This window comes from Xenopus tropicalis, chromosome 5, assembly GCF_000004195.4.
Source record: "Xenopus tropicalis strain Nigerian chromosome 5, UCB_Xtro_10.0, whole genome shotgun sequence".
Taxonomy (NCBI): domain Eukaryota; kingdom Metazoa; phylum Chordata; class Amphibia; order Anura; family Pipidae; genus Xenopus; species Xenopus tropicalis.
Genome location: NC_030681.2, coordinates 12,972,475 through 12,993,993, shown reverse-complemented (window position 1 = coordinate 12,993,993; position 21,519 = coordinate 12,972,475). Strand labels below are relative to the sequence as shown.

The 21,519-nt window shown below is 40.2% G+C and overlaps 1 protein-coding gene across 1 annotated transcript in view; it reads right to left on the bottom strand.

The window, feature by feature from the left end:
- Positions 1-21,519, bottom strand: part of ush2a (usherin) — a 510,724-nt gene that overhangs the window by 189,155 nt on the left and 300,050 nt on the right. The window contains exons 38-39 of the mRNA XM_031902040.1: positions 9,988-10,138; positions 9,749-9,891 (exon numbers count right to left, since the gene is read on the bottom strand). Coding sequence (XP_031757900.1) covers positions 9,749-9,891; positions 9,988-10,138 — 294 coding nt within the window. The remainder of the gene's footprint in view (positions 1-9,748; positions 9,892-9,987; positions 10,139-21,519) is intronic.

The following is a 21,519-nucleotide window of genomic DNA, read 5'->3' as shown; positions in this document are numbered from 1 at the left end:
ACCGTTTCACGAATTTTTCCGAAGTTTTGCGCATTCGGGACAGATTCACTCACCACTAGTTGCACATTGTTGCCATTCATTAAAGGTACTTACATCCAAAGACACTCTTTCAACATCCCCATAGTTATGCCATGCACCTTTGCACCATTCTCCTCCTTCAAGCTTGTGGCAATTCATGGTTACCCTCTGTGGGCTGGGTCAATAGGACCATCAGACTTCCTCTCATTAAAAGAAAGTATCATATTAATTTAGAATTCTGGAAATTACATTATCCTTACACAAACCCACAACTGCAATTCGGTTTTCTATTGTTATAGATAACTTTATTTGTGGGTAAATGCATGGAATAAAGGCTTATGAATGCAACTGGGCTCAGGCAGCACATGAAAACAAAAGGGGCCTATTGTTGGGTAATTACCGCAGATTTGACTGTAGTGGAAATCAGTCTGTGAGTCACTAAGGCTTTTCCCATGAAGTGGCACAGATAGAAGATTCCATGCATGATATCAGCTTCAGTAAAGGAGAGTGGGTTTTATGAAAATAGAAGAGAGAAGTTCCTTAAGGAGATCAACTCTTGTGTTGGAAGTTGGGTAGAAATCCATAAGACATATTCAGTGGTTCCCAAACAGTGGAACAGGCTTGGAGCAATGATCAGTCTAACGTCCATTTAGGGTAAGATTTGGAGAAAATATCTATTTGCTTTTTATAGATTGAAATTCCAGCTTTAGTTAAGGTGAAATTTTGGTTTAACACTTATTTGCTGCCCTAAATAGTCTTGGATCTGACCGATAAAGAAATGTTTTCCCATAAACTTGTTATGTGCTAAGAAGGAACCTAATGAAAGCATGGAGCTCCAATGAAGGCTTGGACTGAGAAAGCTAGACAATCACTGCTCCAAGCTGTATCCATCTGTATCTTATTTTTCTCTGATTTAGGATATCATGATTTGGTGCCGTAGTCTTAAGAACTGGTTTGCATCAGACAATCCATAGAAACACTGCTTATTGTTTGGTAGAGTAACATGGCTATTCCTTGGGGAGCATTGGGCATTGTGACTGACTAGCAGGCTAGCTGTTTCTAACTGGTCAGTGTGTTGGTTGACTGAGCAGATCACAAGAATGATAGCAGGTGAACATTCCTAAGGTGAAATTGACTGTTGGATATGCTGAATATCATCAATGCATAATATTTTGAATTACAAAAAGGTCAGACTAAGGCCAGACACTAGGGGGGCCATTTACTAATCATCAGAAGTTGCAGAGAAAAAAGTGGCATTTTTTTTCAAGATTTAAGTCCAAGCGGCTAAAAATCCGAATCCAACAATTTGCCAGCTAAAACTTGCCAGGATCATGTAGAAGTCAATGGCAGATGCCCCTTTCCTTTCTTAAAAGATCATTCTTTTGCCTCAGAATTTTAGAGGTTTTGGATTTTTGACACTAGTTTTTGTGCAAAAATAGTTTTTTTTTTTTTTATGGAGACAATTTGAAAAAGTCGCAGTTTCTGCATCTAACATATGTCTAACAGAATAGCCAGAACACTACTTCCTCCTTTACAGTTCTAAGCTTTTAAGTAAGCTGTTAGCAGTCAGTAACCAATCAGTGACTTGAGAGGGGGAGCATATGGGACATACAGTAACTGCATTTAAATCTGACCTGTGTGCTCACAAACTAACTAAACAGTTATGTTCAATGTGGCCCCCGCTAAAGTCACTGACTAACTAAGAGGTTAGAGAGCTGAAAGAAGGAAGTAGAGTTCAGGCTATTATGTTAGACATCTGCTCACTCCAGCCTTTATAGATTACATTCTTGCCTAACTAACTATATTAGAAACATTTTTTTATTTTGCACAGTTTGTCTATTTTACCCAGTTTCAGTTTTACAACAGAACTTCATACTGTTGGTATGAAGACCCAAATTAAGGGAAAATCTCTTATCTGGAAAGTCCCAAGCAATCTGGATAATAGGTCATATACCTATATTTATAATTGCATTTCGAAATGAGACAGAAGAGTTAATCTAATTAGTGATGAGTGAATTTTTTCGCCAGGCATGTATTCGCAGTGAATTTCCGAATTTTGCCATTGGCGAATTGTTTTGCAAAACTTCAGCGATAAATTTGCTGCAAAAAAATTCATTGTGCGTCAAAAAGCGGTTGCATCAAAATAGGCACGGTCGCATCAAATTGGGCGCAGTCGTGTAAAAGAACTCGGGCAACAAAAAAAGACACGGGCGTCAAAAAAAGTTGCACGACAAACACGTTTCACTGATTTTTCGCCATTTCGCAAATTTTCTTGTTGTTTCACAAATTTTACGGCGAAGTGAAACGGGACAGGTTCGCTCATCGCTAAATCTAATAATTAAAGAACAAATCCATGTAAAAGGTTGCTAAGAATATCTAGAATATAACATACTAGAAGATAATATAAAGGAGAATTTACCCATTACCCAAGACAAACCCCCATATTTAATAAAAGGACTTAAGTTTGCCCAGGAGCAGTATCCCATAGCAACCAATAGGATATTTGCATTCAAACAGGTGACTAGTGATGAGCAAATCTGTCCCGTTTCACTTCGCCATAAAATTTGCGAAAAGGGGAAAAATTCACGAAATGCATTTGTTGCACGATTTTTTTGTCGCCCGTGTCTTTTTTGTCGCCTGCGGCTATATTTTTGTCGCCTGCATCTATTTTTTGTTGCCGTGGCTATTTTTTTGTCGCCTGTGCTTTTTTTTTTTTTACGCACCCATGCCCATTTTGATGCAGCCACGCCCTTTTTTGACGGGACCGTGCCCAATTTGGCGCATGGAAAAAAAATTCTGTGCAACTAATTTTTCCGTGGCGAATTTTCACGGAAGTTTCGTGAAACAATTTGCCAATGGTGGAAATTCACTGCGAATCCATGCCTGGCGAAAAAATTCGCTCATCACTACAGGTGACCGGTAAATGCTACCTGCTGATTGGTTGCTATAGGTGATAATCCCCTTAAACACCTTAATCGTGAATTCTCTTTTGGACTGCCTTCAAAAAGACAAATAACCCCAATCCTTATTCTTGTTTTCCAATATATTTAATACAAAATCAGCACAATTCAAAAATACGTGTCAATTGTTTTTTGCACCATAGGTATTAACGACTGAAATATCGAAATTTCCAGTTGTTTAATTTAGAGTTTTTCTTCTTTAAAATGACAAGTGAAGTCATCGAACGTCCCATACGTCGCCCGCTGCCGCTTGTCTGCAAGGGTCGCCCCAATTATGTAAAACATGAGTGATAACTATAATTAAGGTAGTTGGCTAATACAATGGAAAGCTTTGAACAAGAGGAAAGTTATGTTCGCAGCTGGAGCTATCACTTTCCAAAGTAAGAATTCATGGATGAAATGACATGAAAAAGATGGTTATAAAATTTTAATGGAATGATAAAAGGCAAAAGTCAGCCTCTCAGCTGAATTCTTAAAATCCCTATATATCACAATCAAACCCTTAAGTGTAAAATCAATGTGGAATATAACATGTTGTCAGTGTGGCTGTCACCGGAGGGGAGAAGGCGGCGTGACAGCGACACGGGTTAAGGTGCGCGGGATGAAAGGAACAACACGCTTTCTTTGGACTCGCAAGTAATTGTTTGTAGAACTAATTATTGATAAGCGAGCGGGGCCTCCCCCTCTCCCCCCAACCGCAGGAGAGATCCGTGATTCATATTCCAGCGACGCTGCGTTCCATCATTAATAAAAGAAGATTGCTTCATTTCTGCAAATTAAATTATCTTTTTATGGAAAGCTATTTTGCGCGACTACTTTAGAAGTCTGTACTTGGACTGAAGGGGAAAACGGCAATAAATATTGTTCTGATGATCTGCCTACAGCCACATGCATTTATTTACTTCTGCCCTTCTGCCCTCAATCTCGCCCAATTTGCCAATCTGGCAGCTTTCATATCAGCTAGGTTGAGCTTAAATACGTGAGGGTAAATATACTGCTCTTGCACGTACAGGTATTGGACCCCTTATCCGGAAACCCATTATCCAGAAAGCTCCAAATTACAGAAAGGCCCTCCCTGATTTCCTTCGGAGAGAATCCTCCCTCAGTCTTTTTAAAACCAAACTAAAAGACTACCTTTTGGAGCACTCGCCCAGCACCTGACCAGGGAACTGGCACTTATATTGTAGTGTCACCCACTGTGACCTACAGCACTTATATTTGCCTATTTGTGTCTGTAAGTTACCCTCCCATATAGATTGTAAGCTCTACGGGGCAGGGACCTCCATCCTCTTGTGTCTTTGGCTCTTACCCTCCCATATAGATTGTAAGCTCTACGGGGCAGGGACCTCCATCCTCTTGTGTCTTTGACTCTTACCCTCCCATATAGATTGTAAGCTCTACGGGGCAGGGACCTCCATCCTCTTGTGTCTTTGGCTCTTACCCTCCCATATAGATTGTAAGCTCTACGGGGCAGGGACCTCCATCCTCTTGTGTCTTTGACTCTTACCCTCCCATATAGATTGTAAGCTCTACGGGGCAGGGACCTCCATCCTCTTGTGTCTTTGGCTCTTACCCTCCCATATAGATTGTAAGCTCTACGGGGCAGGGACCTCCATCCTCTTGTGTCTTTGGCTCTTACCCTCCCATATAGATTGTAAGCTCTACGGGGCAGGGACCTCCATCCTCTTGTGTCTTTGGCTCTTACCCTCCCATATAGATTGTAAGCTCTACGGGGCAGGGACCTCCATCCTCTTGTGTCTTTGGCTCTTACCCTCCCATATAGATTGTAAGCTCTACGGGGCAGGGACCTCCATCCTCTTGTGTCTTTGGCTCTTACCCTCCCATATAGATTGTAAGCTCTACGGGGCAGGGACCTCCATCCTCTTGTGTCTTTGGCTCTTACCCTCCCATATAGATTGTAAGCTCTACGGGGCAGGGACCTCCATCCTCTTGTGTCTTTGGCTCTTACCCTCCCATATAGATTGTAAGCTCTACGGGGCAGGGACCTCCATCCTCTTGTGTCTTTGACTCTTAACTTATTGCAACTGTATCTTGTATTTATTTGTATTTATTGTTATACTGTGTATTTATCTATTATTATCTTAATAACCCCCTGTTTGTATTAATGTATTCTACTGTACAGCGCTGCGTACATAAGTAGCACTTTATAAATAAAGATATACATACATACATACATACATACATCTCCCATAGTTTCCATTATAATCAAACAATTCACAGTTTTAAAAATGTTTTTCTTGCTAGTTACAACTAGAATTTCCCTTGAAGCTTCCATTATAAAAATTTGGGTCTGGGGATCATTTATGGACCTTGTGTAGAACAGTAGTAATGTGAGTAGCATCAGATAAGTGGCCGGCACTACCTTCTTCCCCAAATGCTTCATAAGGCTTTGCCATCATGGCAAATAGATGTTTTTGAGATGCGGCTCACTACTGCCACCTAGGATAATAAAATCTAGCTGTGGCTATTGCAGCAATGCAAATGATGCCCCCAGTGCCCCGGTTGCTGTCTCTTTTTATCTTTCCACTGCATTTCCTTTAGGCTAATCCATTCTCTGCTTTCCAAATCGTGATGTCCCTGGGACAGTTCAGTGGTCATTTATCAAAGTAGTACCTGGGCATTAATCCATGGCAATTACTTTGAATTACTGATTGCTTTTGTGCAAAATTGCCCAGTTGATAAATCCTCCAACACTCACACCCATATTTTTATAAATCTGGAACCTTTTCAAGGGGAGCTGACATGGATTTGCGGCGAATTTCCGCATTTTGGCATTGGCAGAATCGGGCGTCAAAATTCTCTGCAGAAAAATTTGCCTTTCGTCCAAAAATTGTTGCCTGCATCAAAAGAATTGTCGCGAGCTTCAAAAAGAATTGTCTTGCTCGTCAAAAGAATTATCTCGCTCGTCAAAAGAATTATCTCGCTCGTCAAAAAGAATTGTCTCACTCGTCAAAAAGAATTGTCTCGCTCGTCAAAAAAATTATCTCGCTCGTCAAAAAGAATTGTCTCGCTCGTCAAAAAGAATTGTCTCGCTCGTCAAAAAGAATTGTCTCGCTCATCAAAAAGAATTGTCTCGCTCATCAAAAGAATTGTCTCGCTCGTCAAAAAGAATTGTCTCGCTCGTCAAAAAGAATTGTCTCGCTCGTCAAAAGAATTGTCTCGCTCGTCAAAAGAATTGTCTCGCTCGTCAAAAAGAATTGTCTCGCTCGTCAAAAAGAATTGTCTCGCTCGTCAAAAAGAATTGTCTCGCTCGTCAAAAAGAATTGTCTTGCTCGTCAAAAGAATTGTCTCGCTCGTCAAAAAGAATTGTCTCGCTCGTCAAAAAGAATTGTCTCTCTTATCAAACAAATTGTCTTGCGCCAAAAAGACTTGTCTCTCATTATTGTCGCGCAACAAGTTTTTTTTACACGCAACATTATTCCCGTTTCGCAAATTTTTTACCATTTTGTGAATTTTTTGTTTGAGCAAATCAAGGCAGATTCGTTCATCACTAGAGCTGACACAAAGCAGGACAAATTCTAAATACCGGTACAGAGTATATCTCCTGTAATGCAGGTATAAAGGGGATGGGGGCAAAGCCAGCCAAGGTTTGGGCATTATAGGGCTTCCTAAGGTTATTGTTTATATAAAGCTATGCCCGCACTATGACTATAACAAATACAGCTTAGACTTCCTACTGCATCTATAGAAATTCTAACTAGAGCTCCAATAACTTGTATTTAATCCTTTCAAAACAATAACTGACCATGCCACCTATGGTACTTATCCAAAAATAAAATCTAAACGGAGAACACTTTTTTTTTTGTAAAATACCATTTTTTCACTGAAACATAAACTTTCCTTTTTTGTGTGTGTGTCCTTGTTGTATAAACTTGTTTTACAGTCCATATCTAATAGTCTACTCCCTGTTTTCCCTAGAGCACACAGAAATTGCCTATAAAAATCACCTGAATGATAGCTTGAAAGTTAAACTTTATTTGTAATAAAATAGTATAGAAGTTCTAAAACGAGATGGATTTGACATTTGTTGGTTGGGCAACGCATAACAGCCGGATTCTAGGGGGGAAAAACGCTTTTAGGATAAACGAATATAGCATGGGTTTAGGCACTACTCAATGTTAAGAGCCAGTCATCTACAGGAGGACATTTTCCTGAATCCCTTTATAATCCTGATTAAGCCACCTCCAGTCTTTTGCTTGTAAAAAAAAATTCCATAATAGCACATTAGCTTGTATTTTGTTCCAAGTATGTATTGGTTTTAATTACTTCCAGGGCACTGTCTACTAGTGATGACCGCATTTCGCCATTTGCAATTTTTTTCATGACACTGCTGCAAAATTTTGCCAAAAGTAGATGTGGCCATGTCCAGGGTCGGATTGGGCTGTGAAGGGCCCACCGGGACTCCCCCCTGGGGGCCCTTCAGGTGCACTCATCCGGGTGTGTCCTCAAATCCCCCCCCCCGTGGGGGCCCCCTTAACCCCCCTCGCAGCGCCCCACCCGTCGTCCTCCCCGAGCGCATAAATTTGATGCATCAGGGGAGGAGCGTTCAGGAGGGGGAGCGCCGGCAAGGGTCGGGTCTGGGCTGCCAGGGCCCACTAGAGCCGGGGCCCACCGGGATTTTTCCCGGTGTCCCGGCGGCCCAGTCCGACCCTGGCCGTGTCAAAGAAGACGCAATTGCGTAAAACGAGTTGTGTGAAATGAGGACAGATTCATTAATCACTACTGTCTACTGAATGTAAGGGTCTTTATTAGTGATGAGCGAATCTGTCCCATTTCGCTTTGCCGAAAAATTTGTAAATCTTTCAAAAGATTTGCGAAACGCGAAAAATGTTGTGCAGCAAAAAAAAAATATGTTGCCCGACAATTCTTTTGACGCCCGCGACTACTCTTTTGACGTCGGCGACTAGACAATTTTTGAACGCGCAACTATTCTTTTGATGCCCGCAACTATTCTTGCGACAATTTTTGGACATGCAACTATTCTTGTGACATTTTTTTGGACGCGTGGCAAATTTTTCCGAGGCAAATTTTTTCGCTGTAACGCTGTAATTCGCCGTGAATCCATGCCTGGCGAAACATTTCGCCCATCACTAGTCATTAACAAAGACCCCAGGCACAAGCAATGGAACACTTACCCCATATGTGGTAAAAGACACTAACTTTGCCCAGTAGTATTTTGTTAAATGGTCCTCCATGAATGTGATTTTGCACCCCTTAGGGGGTAATATAATAAAAGTTTGCCCAGGTGCAGTAACCCATAGCAACCAATCTGCAGGTAAAATGTACTGGCCACCTGTTTAAAAGCAAGCATCTTATTGGTTGCTATGGGTTACTGCACCTGGGCAAACTTTTATTATATAACCCCCTAAGGGGTGCAAAATCACATTCTTGGAGGACCATTTAATTTTAGAGTTTTTTTTCTACCATGACTAAACTCACTTTTTAAAAAAGCACAAATGTCTACTTCCTACTCATTTATTAAAAACTGCAACCAAAACAACATGGATGCCAAATTGTGTAAAAAAACACAAAAACCTTGAATCGTGAATTTTCCATCACTTAAATAGCACAAATACACTGTTACCATACAACTTTTTGGACGCGCGCAACTTTTTTATGGGACCGTCACAGTTTTGATGTAACCTCAACTTTTTTTGACGTGACCACGACTTTTATGACGTGACCAGGGCTTTTTTTTATGCAATGGTGCCTTTTTTGATGCAACTTTTCCCTCACTCGCCAAATATTGTCCACAGCAAATTTTTGAAGCCGTTTCCCAAAAATGTTGCCAGTGGCAAAATGCAGAATTTCCATGCCTGGTGAAATCACTACAAACCGCAGCAAAAAAATTAATATTAGTAAATGAAGAGAATTTTTAGGGATCCTGACCAGAAAAGTTAAAAATTGTATAAACTGGCCATAAAATCTGGGGCTCCATTTGTTTACTTGACAGCACATAGGTGTTTGGCTTCTGTTATTGCTGCCTTGGGAGGTCCAGAACGTCAGAAATTATGCAACATCCCCTGGTGGCTGCAATGAATCTGGATTGTGTATGGAAAATACACAACGTTCTGGGTAAAAACATGACAAATTGAGTCCAAAATTTTGAATATTGTACTTTGGAAAGTAAATGACCCCCTGTTTGTATAGAGTGCAATAGAGGGAGGGTGCAGGGGTAATAAGGCACCGCAGTATGGAGCCTTCCTGATCCCTGTAAATAGTTTGTTATCTGATGATATAGAAATAGAACAAAGCATTTCGGCCCCACCCACTACAATATTCATTTTGATTGAAGTGTACTTTGTAGCCAGTCACTGACATGTCCCACACATTATTGATTGGCTGGTCTGTTTATGAAGGGGAACCTATTTTAGGTGTGTTTTTCCCCAGCAGTACATTTAAAGATCACTGGAACGGGAACATAGTTATGTTGAAAAAAGACTTGAGTCCATCAAGTTCAACCTTAATGTCTATATACAGTATAACCTGCCTAACTGCCAGTTGATCCAGAGGAAGGCGAAAAACCCCATCTGAAGCCTCTTTAATTTGCCGCAGAGGGGAAAAAATTCCTTCCTGACTCCAAGATGGCAATTGGACCAGTCCCTGGATCAACTTGTACTAAGAGCTATCTCCCACTCAACCCTTTCTTGACTCTATCTAATGTGACGGCCATAAATACGTTAATGTGTCCATGCTATATATAAATAAAGGAGAATCATTATTATTATTTACCAAAAACATGCACTTACTATCTTGTTTGGTAAACATAGTGGTCCAGTTGCTCTTGGTCTCCCCATATGCATTAGATGCAATAATTCTTAGGTCATATGGTGTGAATGGCTGGAGATCATTAATCAAGTAAATTATAGAGGCGCTGGGACCAGAATATAACCTGCATAATAAAAGAAAATACCATAATATCAGTTGAATTATTAATATTGAAAAATATCTATGATCTATATAGAAGGTAGAAAAACAAATTGCTTACTCTATAATTTCATTGGTAGGATTCAAAGAGCTCATCTGGAGTCGGTAGTTGGGCAAGCCAGGAGCATTGTTACGAGCTGGTGTAGACCAGACAACCTGAAGACTGGTCGGGGTGGCAGATGAAAGCCTTGGGGGCAGCACACCATCTGGAGCTGTGGGGAAAATGAAAAAAGGAAACGTGGATGAATTAGAGCAGAGAAAACCGTGGTGAACATATGCTGAAATGTTCCATACGCTGGAAAAAACTTCTCCTCAGGATCAGCCGCAATGTTAACATGGACCATTTAATTTAATGTTATCACCACTGAACTACTTCAGCACTACATCGTACATGGTATTACCACAAGGCTAACGGGGTTAACATAACGCGAGGCTGGGATCTTTACCTATAGCTATCTCTTTTTATTCTTCATGCAGATAAACCTGGCTCCTATGGTACATTGCATTTAAAAGGAGCATTTCAGAGCAAACAAAGCAAACAGTAAATGTATATTGTGCATGATTTGCTTTCTAAATATCTGGGTGTTTTTTTTTCTGCTTCAAAGGCCCCACACAGCTGCTAAATAGATAATTGCACGTAATGGCAGAACTTGTCTGATCGACGGGAAAAACATTTGGAAGACAAAAGCGAAAGCTTTGTACTGATAGAAAATATTATACATGAACATGAAGCTATAGTTGAAATCTTAAGAAAATGTCTGAATCCATTCAGTATCTTGGGCAAATGTAGCATCTTCCACAACATGGAAGCAGTCTCACCAAGATGTCTTTGATAGTGATGGGCGAAATGTTTCGCCAGGCATGGATTCGCGGCGAATTACCGTGTTTCACCATTGGCGGATAGTTTCACGGAACGGATGAAAAAATTTGCCGCAAAAAATTCGCCGCACGTCCAAAAATTGTCACCGGCATCAAAAAAGAATAGTCAAAAGAATAGCCGTGCGACAAAATAATAGCTGCGCGACAAAATAATAGCCGCGGGCAACGAAATAATAGCCGCGCGACAAAATAATAGCCGCGGGCGACGTAATAAGAGCCGCGCAACAAAATAATAGCCGCGGGCAACAAAATAATAGCTGAATTTTTCGCCGTTTCGAATTTTTCATCACTAGTCTTTGAACCTTTACTAATTGCTAAATAAGGCCAAACTGCTTCTATAATCAACATTCAGATGGGGACATTCTGTGGCAAGTGATGCCAGCCGTTTGGCATAAAACTCTAGAGTCCATTTAGACATCTATGGATATGTTATGTGTATTATATTAAGGAGGAGCTGCTGTATTAGTCGAGACTGCAGAGGGCATTTTATGATATTCAAAGATACCTCCACCAATGCGATGTCAATACGCAGGGGTCCTCAAACTACGGCCGGATCCGACTCCCCAGGGTTATTTACCCGGCCCCCCCACTGCGTCCTCACCCCTGGCAGCTGAGAGAGAAGAGTCAGCGGGACGAGAGACTAGATGGACTGTTGGATGGACGGAGCGTGGGGGGGAGGGCAGGTTTATGGGGGGTGCTTGAAGAGAGGCAGGAGAAGGGGGTGGGGGGGGTGCTGGTAATAGTGGTCTGGCCCTCCAACTGTCTGAGGGGCCATGAACTGGCCCCTTGCTGAAGAAGTTTGAGGATCCCTGTTATTTAGCCATTGTTCTTACGGTACATAGAACTATTGATCACTGACAAATAGCGATCAGGGAAATTTTTCACCAGACATGGGTTTGCTCCAAAATAAGAAAAAAAGCTCAGCACTTGATAAAGCGCTATTTACGCACAAAGAAAACCATAGCAAAAAACGTCTATTGACTTCAATGCATTTTATACATTTTGCCCATTTCGTGGACAGATTTGCTCATCACAATCGGCAAATAGAGATGTAGCGAACTAATTCGCACGAACATCGGGTGTTCGCGAACGCGCAAGTTTGCGAACTTTCCGCGTATGTTCGCAATTTGGGTTCGCCGCGTTTTTTTTCGCTGCGTTTTTTCTCAGCCTAAAAAACGCCGCACAACCACACATGGCGTTTTTCAGCCTAGTACTGGTGTAAGCAAATCCCGTTTCCATGGTGCCAATAGCGCGAAATAGCAAAAACCGCCGCGTATTTCCGCTAGGTCTGCCCGTTTTTACGCAACGCTTTTTCAACAAAGTATTTTTTAGAGAAATTTTTGCCCTTGATCCCCCTCCTGCATGCCCCTGTCCAGGTCGTGGCACCCTTTAAACAAAAGTTCGCCTTCCCATTGAAGTCTATGGGGTTCGCAAAGTTCGCGAATATTTGCGCTTTTTGGCGTAAGTTCGCAAACTTTTTTTTTTAGGTTCGCTACATCCCTATTGGCAAATACTGAAAACAACAAAGTAGAGATGGATACTGTCACCTGTGTATAAGAGGACAAACTAATCGATTTTGTATTCATCTGATCCTTGTTATTTGTTTATAAACTTCATAGAAAACAATCAGAATATCCAAGGCTATTGTGATACTAATACCTACAGTTAGTATTAGTGTTTGTATATATAGTTTATGTATGTGAGTGTATAGATAGGTAAGTATAGGGTGTGGGTGCTGGGTTTACTTGGAAGGGTTGAACTTGATGGACTCTGGTCTTTTTTCAACCCTATGTAACTATGTAACTGGTTGGACCTAGTGTAACGCTGCTGGGTGCCTTCGTTCTCTCTGGAGCATATTCCAATATGGAGGTAACCATAGGCACCACATGGCTTCCCAGGTGAAGGAATGACATGTATCTTCATCACATTGCAGTTTGGTGCCAAATTTAAAATAAAAAGACCCTGAAGAACCAGGATTTGCTGTGGAAGTTCCTGGGTGCGCTCTAAATTGCCTTTTCTGTCCGATCTGGTTCCTGACCCTGCTATCCTGTTCTGACTACTCCATTTGCCTCCAGCCCTGACCTTTAACTAAATTTGACTAAGAGACTCTCTAAGTTCTTTAGATACTGTGTTTGAACTTGTTCCGCTGGTTAGTACTCTGCTTTCTCCTTGGTCCTGACTTCAACCCTGATAAGGGCCGTACAGGTCATAACTGAGAATGACCAAGCTTGGGTGTGGGGTTGGCTGGCTTGAAAAAGCCTGGGTAGTCTCATAGCCTGTATATAGAAATTCCATTAAACAGATCTACAAGTCTCAAACTCGAGCCCTGTGGGGGACATAAGAACCAGCCTTAATATATACATCTTTTAAGCATTTTCGTTTACAGAAATCCAACCTTGTCATTTGTTAAGTACAGTATATACTCGAGTATAAGCCGATCCGAATATAAGCCGAGGTACCTAATTTTACCTAAGAAAACTGGAAAAACTTATTGACTCGAGTATGAGCCTAGGGTGGGAAATGCAGTCGCTACTGCTAAGTTTTAATAATCAAAATAAATACCAATAAAATGACATTAATTGAGGCATCAGTGGGGTACATGTTTTTCAATATTTATTTCAAAGAAAAACAGTAAACTAGCTCTGTAAGCGGAGAAGAGGGTCAACAAAAACAATATGAGTACTACCCCACGCTCATTGCACATTGGCAAACTGGCAGCAGACCCAGTCCCGGAGGGCACGTAAGGGGAAATAAGTATTGCTAGTGGGACCCTAGGCCAGGGCACTGGAGGGTCTGGTTGCAGGTGGCCTAATTTGCACACAAAGGAGAGAGGGTGCTAGTCTGGAGGGACCCATGGCACCTGACTCGAGTATAAGCCGAGGGTGACTTTTTCAGCACATTTTGGGTGCTGAAAAACTAGGCTTATACTCGAGTATATACAGTATTTAGATCACTTTCTTTTTTGGGAGCACTACTATAAAGCATGTCCCAAAAGTCTATTCAACCAATAAGATATATTTAGTGCCCCTTTTATAGTTTTGCTAGTTAAAGGGGAACTCCAGCTGCCAAACCAAAATTTTTTTAAGCCCCACACAACACAGAAAATACTAATATACCACTATTATCTGTTCCTCCAAAAACTATGAATAAATACCATTTTTATATGCTGAAATCCAGCTGCAAAACAGTTCTTCTCTTTCTGTATCATTTGAAATCCTGGCAGGGGAGGAGGGACTAAAACATTGATGTTAAAAATTGTAACAACTTTTCCACAGCTTACAGACAGCATGCAGGAACTACATAACCCACAATGCATTGCACTGTGATGCTCCTTTCCTTATTGGCATCACGTGTGCAGCAGGGGATTGTGGGATTGGGAGAATGCAGGCTGAAGGCAGGCTGAGGACAGGCGACTACAGTTACATTTTATTTGAGTCACAAAGTAGCCAGCCGGATCAGCAGGGGAACAGGGGGCGGGGCTTAGGGAGCTGTTCCAAACCAGATTATTACATTAAACATCATGAAAAGGCTGCATATTTTTTAATTGACGTATATTGCAAAGTTGCTTGAAATTATGTTTACTTTTCAAAAAAGTTTAAAATGTGTTTGGATAGAGTTCCTCTATAATAAAAAAAAATAGCAAGCAACTAATAGATATCCATGCCATCTGCTTAAGGCCCCACTAAAAATGACCACAGAAAATTCCATTGGATAATCCACAGTGCGTCCCTTGTGTATCCTGAAGCCACAATGGCTACAGATGCAATTTTCCTACTAAATCACGTATTATTCCCTAATTAATAACAAGAGGAATTACAAGATCCAGTAACTTTATACCCCAAACCAAGGATTTTAATTTAATCTCTAATTTCTTTTAATTTGTATTGCTAGTGGAATGTATAGAATAGATTTGCACTTCATGGCGAGTGTTTAGCGAGTGATGGAGACCCTCGGTGTAGCTTCCCCAGAGAAAGAAGGAAATGAGCTTCTGACATATACTGTGTTTGAACTCAATGTATTCGGCGTTATTTATTTTGTATCTCCAGCGGGTATGAATTATTATCCACACACAATTCCTTTGAGTAACAGCTGAGTCAATTCTGTATCTTGCAGACTCGATGCTCACACCATTCGGGTTCTATCAATGTAGAATGAAGAGCACAATGAGAGATGAGGCGCTGCACAATGCAGCCATAACAAGTACCCTTGAATGATGCAGATACCATGCAATCTATGAATACACATACAATAAATAGGTTTAAGGATGTGTGCTCATGATAAACTGGGTCATTCCGGTATCTCTTCTTTGAAAGTTTAATACAAGGATCAGAGCTGAAATTGAGTTGTGCCAACTAATAACTCAGACTTTTTCCTGCTGGATATTGTTGCAGAGAGCTAGTAAACATTTCTCACCAGATTTTCATCTCTAGTGATCTTGGCTGTGTCATTACACGACGACGGGGGGAAAATTGCAAAAGAAATACAATGCTTCAACATTCCGTTGCCGACATTCTTCAGAAGCTCCCGCGCAATTACTTTCTTTGGGCTTTATTTTTTAACAAACAGGATGGAACATTTCTTTTTTTTATATTTTGTTTTTTTCTTTTTTCTTTATGAATTTGCACGAGAGGTGCAAATAAAATTAAAACAAATGTTTATTTTACAATAAGAAAAAAAAGAAAGAAAATATTCTAATGATAAGGGATGCACCGTATGATGAAGGTTGGCACTAGAACAAGTTTTCTGCCAATGAGAGCCCTTCCTAGACTGCTGCAGCGGGATTATTTATAGATCACTCCCTTTGAGTATGTTGTGCAGTTTTGGACTCTGGTCTTAAAAAAGAAATTTAAGTACAGGTATAAGATCCCTTATCCGAATTACCAGAAGGTCATCTTCCATAGTTTCCATTATAATCAAATAATTCAAACTTTTTCCCTTTAATAATAAACAGTACCTGTACTTGATCCCAACTAAGATATAATTACCCCTTATTGGGGCAGAACAGTCCTATTGGGTTTATTTAATGTTTAAATGATTCCCTTTTCTCTGTAATAATAAAACAGTACCTGTACTTGATCCCAACTAAGATATAATTACCCCTTATTGGGGGCAGAACAGCCCTATTGGGTTTATTTAATGGTTAAATGATTCCCTTTTCTCTGTAATAATAAAACAGTACCTGTACTTGATCCCAACTAAGATATAATTACCCCTTATTGGGGCAGAACAGCCCTATTGGGTTTATTTAATGGTTAAATGATTCCCTTTTCTCTGTAATAATAAAACAGTACCTGTACTTGATCCCAAGTAAGATATAATTACCCCTTATTGGGGGCAGAACAGTCCTATTGGGTTTATTTAATGTTTAAATGATTCCCTTTTCTCTGTAATAATAAAACAGTACCTGTACTTGATCCCAACTAAGATATAATTACCCCTTATTGGGGCAGAACAGCCCTATTGGGTTTATTTAATGGTTAAATGATTCCCTTTTCTCTGTAATAATAAAACAGTACCTGTACTTGATCCCAAGTAAGATATAATTACCCCTTATTGGGGGCAGAACAGCCCTATTGGGTTTATTTAATGGTTAAATGATTCCCTTTTCTCTGTAATAATAAAAGAGTATCTGTACTTGATCCCAACTAAGATATAATTACCCCTTATTGGGGCAGAACAGCCCTATTGGGTTTATTTAATGGTTAAATGATTCCCTTTTCTCTGTAATAATAAAACAGTACCTGTACTTGATCCCAACTAAGATATAATTACCCCTTATTGGGGGCAGAACAGCCCTATTGGGTTTATTTAATGGTTAAATGATTCCCTTTTCTCTGTAATAATAAAACAGTACCTGTACTTGATCCCAACTAAGATATAATTACCCCTTATTGGGGGCAGAACAGCCCTATTGGGTTTATTTAATGGTTAAATGATTCCCTTTTCTCTGTAATAATAAAACAGTACCTGTACTTGATCCCAACTAAGATATAATTACCCCTTATTGGGGGCAGAACAACCCTATTGGGTTTATTTAATGGTTAAATGATTCCCTTTTCTCTGTAATAATAAAACAGTACCTGTACTTGATCCCAACTAAGATATAATTACCCCTTATTGGGGCAGAACAGCCCTATTGGGTTTATTTCATGTTGGAAGAAGAATTAAACAAAGAGGAAAGGCTGTCAATGTTGTAAGGGGACATGCTCACTCTTTACATGTATATTAGAGGGTGATGTTGCAATGGAAGATTCTATTAATGCCTATAAGAGGGGCTTTTGTGATTATAAAATAATAACTAAGGCTATTGTGATACTAAAATCTACAGTTAGTTTAGTATAGATATTGGTATGAACAGTTTATACAGTATAGGTATAGGCACTGAGGGTCATTTGAATAGAGTTGAACTTGATGGACTTTTTTCCTTTTCTAAACCCAAGTTAATTATGTAATTAAGAGTCATAGCCCCACCCCCACCCCTTAATTTGGGGGTGATATGCCCTCCCCTTAATTTTGCCCTTACTTCATTTTAGCTTGATCACATGAAACCAGAACAAAATACAGAGTTTAATCAACTTCAGCGAGAAATATGGTGCATAGAACACTGATATTACAGCTCAGCCTTTTAAGTCTCATCGAATATAATGAAAAGATGCGCCTTGGATCGCACAGCATTAAATTATACATTCCAATGTAAAAATAATTATAGGAACAATCAGCATCAACCTTTAAGTATATACTGAAAAACTAATCAAAGTTGGGATTTGTTTTGTATAATAATCAAGAAAGCAATCCTGCCCACAAGAGGCTTTCTATCTTTTCTTCCGTCTCATCAGTGCTCTTAACGGGAACATATTTCCATAAAATAGTAGTATTAGTCTTTCATGTAGCGGGGAACCTGTAGCAGAAATGCACAGTATTCCTATACAAATACATTCTAGGGTAAGGTTTATTGGACTGCAAATGGATGCAGGCATTTATATTTTTCTGATATAGTAGACCCTATTAGACCCTATTATAAACTATAATGATTAGTGATGAGCGAATCTGTCCCGTTTCGCTTTACCGAAAAAATTGTAAATCTTTCAAAAACGGCAAAAAATTCTGGAAAGTGTTGCGCGTCAGAAAAACTTGTCGTCCGCGGCTATTCTTTTGTCGCCCGCGGCTATTCTTTTGTCGCACGGCTATTCTTTTGTCGGCCACAGCTATTCTTTTGTCGGCCACGGCTATTCTTTTGTCGGCCACGGCTATTCTTTTGTCGCACGGCTATTCTTTTGTCGGCCACAGCTTTTCTTTTGTCGGCCGCGGCTATTCTTTTGTCGGCCGCGGCTATTCTTTTGTCGGCCGCAGCTATTGTTTTGTCGGCCGCGGCTATTCTTTTGTCGGCCACGGCTATTCTTTTGTCGGCCTCGGCTATTCTTTTGTCACGCGACTATTCTTTTGACGTGGGCAACAATTTTTGTAGGCACAGCGAATTTTTTGGCAGCAAATTTTTTCATCCGTTTCACGAAACCATCTGCCAATGGCAAAACGCGGAAATTCGCCACAAATCCATGCCTGGCAAAACATTTCGCCCATCATTAATAATGATAGTTATTATATGGCTTGTTGTATAATCCACCCTCTTTCTAGTACTAGGAGGCTTGTAGTTGTGACGTTCCGGCTATGCTATCACCAGATGTTTGGGTCACTTCACAATAGCTTAGGTGCAATAAAACTAACTTCTGAACCCCCAGGAGTTGAGATCCAAAGGGGTATATCAAACCAGTGAGAAACTGGTTTTGGCTAGTGGTGGTGGAGGTGAATCTACAATACTGCATCTCATACTATAAGTCATCAAGTAGGCCCCTTTGCCCCATTGCATTTGGAAGCCCAGGCTTACCACAGATCAATGCCTTCATTCAACACAAGCCCAAGATATATGTTGTGCCACCACAGCAGATTTTTTTTCCCTATTGTGGACAGAAAATAGACTTGGAGCAGATGATGGAGCATGGAGGGCAGAAAAAGGAATGGGGGGAGCATCATGGGGAGCAAAGTTTGGATCTAATGTGGAGGAAGGAACAAATGAGTATTATGGAGGTTGAACCGTGGTTCAACCCTATGATCCATTCCCCCTATAAGTCATCAAGTAGGCCCCTTTGCCCCATAGCATTTGGAAGCCGATTCTTACCACAGATTATTGTCTTCATTCAACATAAGCCCAAGATATATGTTGTGCCACCACAGCAGATTTTTTTTTTCCCTATGGCAGACAGAAAATATACTTGGAGCAGACGATGGAGATGGAGGGCAGAGAAAGGAATGGGGGAGGATCATGGGGAGCAAAGTTTGGATCTAATGTGGAGGAAGGAACAAATGAGCATTATGGAGGTTGAACCGTGGAGGGTGATTAAAAGATGAAATGAAGAGAAGAGATGAGAAACACAATGTCAGAACCACAAAACTGATAAAAAATTAGTTAAACTATTTTTTAATGCGACCAAGACTTATTTATTAGACTGTGGCTTATATGACGCAATGGCTTTTTTTATTTTTACATGTCCTCTACCTTTTTAATGTAACCTCAACTTTTTCTTCAATTGGTGAATTTTTGCTGCAATTACCAATGGCTTAATGTGGAATTTCACAGCAAATCCATGCCTGGCGAAAACATTTGCTCTTCACTATTATTGAATAGAAACAATATATGAGATTATGAAAAACAAATTATATTAAACATGAGATTCCACCTAATATATTTAATCCACAAAACTTTGGATCTAAACTGACTTCTTGTTTCTGTTCTATGTATTTGTTTGATGCGGTTACAGAAGAGTTTGGTAAAAATAAGCTGTAGGACTTGAGGCAAAATGAAGTGTATTTAGCGTTTATATACCGTAGAATGCCTTTGTTTTGAACTTGAGCAACCTGAAAAACTTCCTTCTCTCTATGGCTTCTGTCTCTATCCTCATTTGTTCTCTGATTACTATGCAGCAATGCCTTCAGCTTGTGGTTCCATTATTTAACTACATGCACAGTCATGGCTGACCCTTTCTGATCAATTGCCAATCCATAAAGGCTTGACTGATAAAAGAGCCAATTAGATTTAAGAAAATTAAGGGACATCACCAATGTCAACCACTTATTAAACAAAAGCTGAATTATGTGCAGGCCAAAGTACAAACGCACCAATTTCCATTAAAAAGGCAAAATATAAACACTTTTTGTGATTATTTGACTATCAAGACTTATTGGTTATTATTATTATAAACGTATCAATTTAAATCAACCAATTTACAGTTTAGGTAACAAGCTGAATTTTAGGGAGTGGTATAGGGAACATATTAATTGTGGTGAGATCCACCACCCCACTCCTATGGGGTCCATGGATAAAAGCTATCAACTGAACATATTTTTATGGACCTTGAAAAATGTTCCAACTCAGTAATATTCCTCTGAGAGAGATAAAGATTTTTGGGCCCATGGAGGTAAATGTGCTAAGTGCTGTAGGCATAAGATGGAATGCAGACTACAGTGGTGGCAATCTGAAAAATGTCAAAAACATAATCCAGATTGGGGATTTACATTTTTTCCTGACTGTCAAAAACATTTTCTGATAAAAGTTCCTGATTAATTGACATAAATATCAAAAGAGATGAATGTGCAATTAATTAAATGTGTTCATTTGCTTTACTTTGACACTTTGCTCCTCATCCCCTTGATGTTGCTCCCAGTGGCCTCAAAGTAGGTCAAATAGGTGCCCTTTTTAAAATTTCTGAATGGAGGCAAGTTTTGGAAGCCCAGAGACACAGTTTTACCCCAAGCAGAGCCTCCTGCAGGCCACATGGGGCTACCAAATAGCCAATCACAGTCCTTATTTGGCCCCCAAAGAACATTTTCAATGCTTGTGTGGCTCCCCAACATCTTTTACATCTGATTGTGGTTCACAAGTAAAAAAAGGGGTTCCCTGTCCTAGATTTATGTTGCACTGGCTAAAAGCAAAATTGGGGGTGGGGGGGGCGAATTTGTAGGCCTTAAGGCTGGTAAAACACTAGAGAGGGACTTGGACACAGCAGCTTGAATTGTAACCTATACATATGGTAGGAATAATGTTAAAATTAGACTTTATTCTAAAGAGATGCTGCAGAGAAGGGAAAATCAAGATTTTGCCACTGGTGAGCAATAATAGCCAAATCCTCCTGTTTACCCCTGATTTTTTCTGATCACTATCTCTACCCCTAGGTCATGCCCTTAAACAGGAGTCTTTTTAAGATGGTACTCCTTTCTGAGTAAAACTGACAGGGGTGCATTGTAGGAAGATAAGGGTAATTACAGTTTAAAAAAGAATAATAGTGGAAGCAGCCAAGGTAAACACATGGGCATAAAAACCCTAGACCACTGAGCTGATCTCTGAAAACTCATAACACCAAACATATTAATACAATATAACTTTTCAGCAAATACAAAATCTTTAGCCTCTCTTAAGCTACCATTGTCTTAAGCTTGCTGGCCACATCCTTCCTTATATCCTTATATTGCCCTCCTTCTGTGTTGCAGTACAAGGAGCTAGTAAGGGATAGTAAGTTCCCTAAAGGGTCAAAGGGATTCTGGGAACAAATTCCTTAAGGCTCCTATAGGCTAAAGTTTGCCCACTGGGTTTAGGAGTAGAGATGTAGCGAACTGTTCGCCGGCGAACTAATTCGCGCGAACATCGGGTGTTCGCGAACGCGCA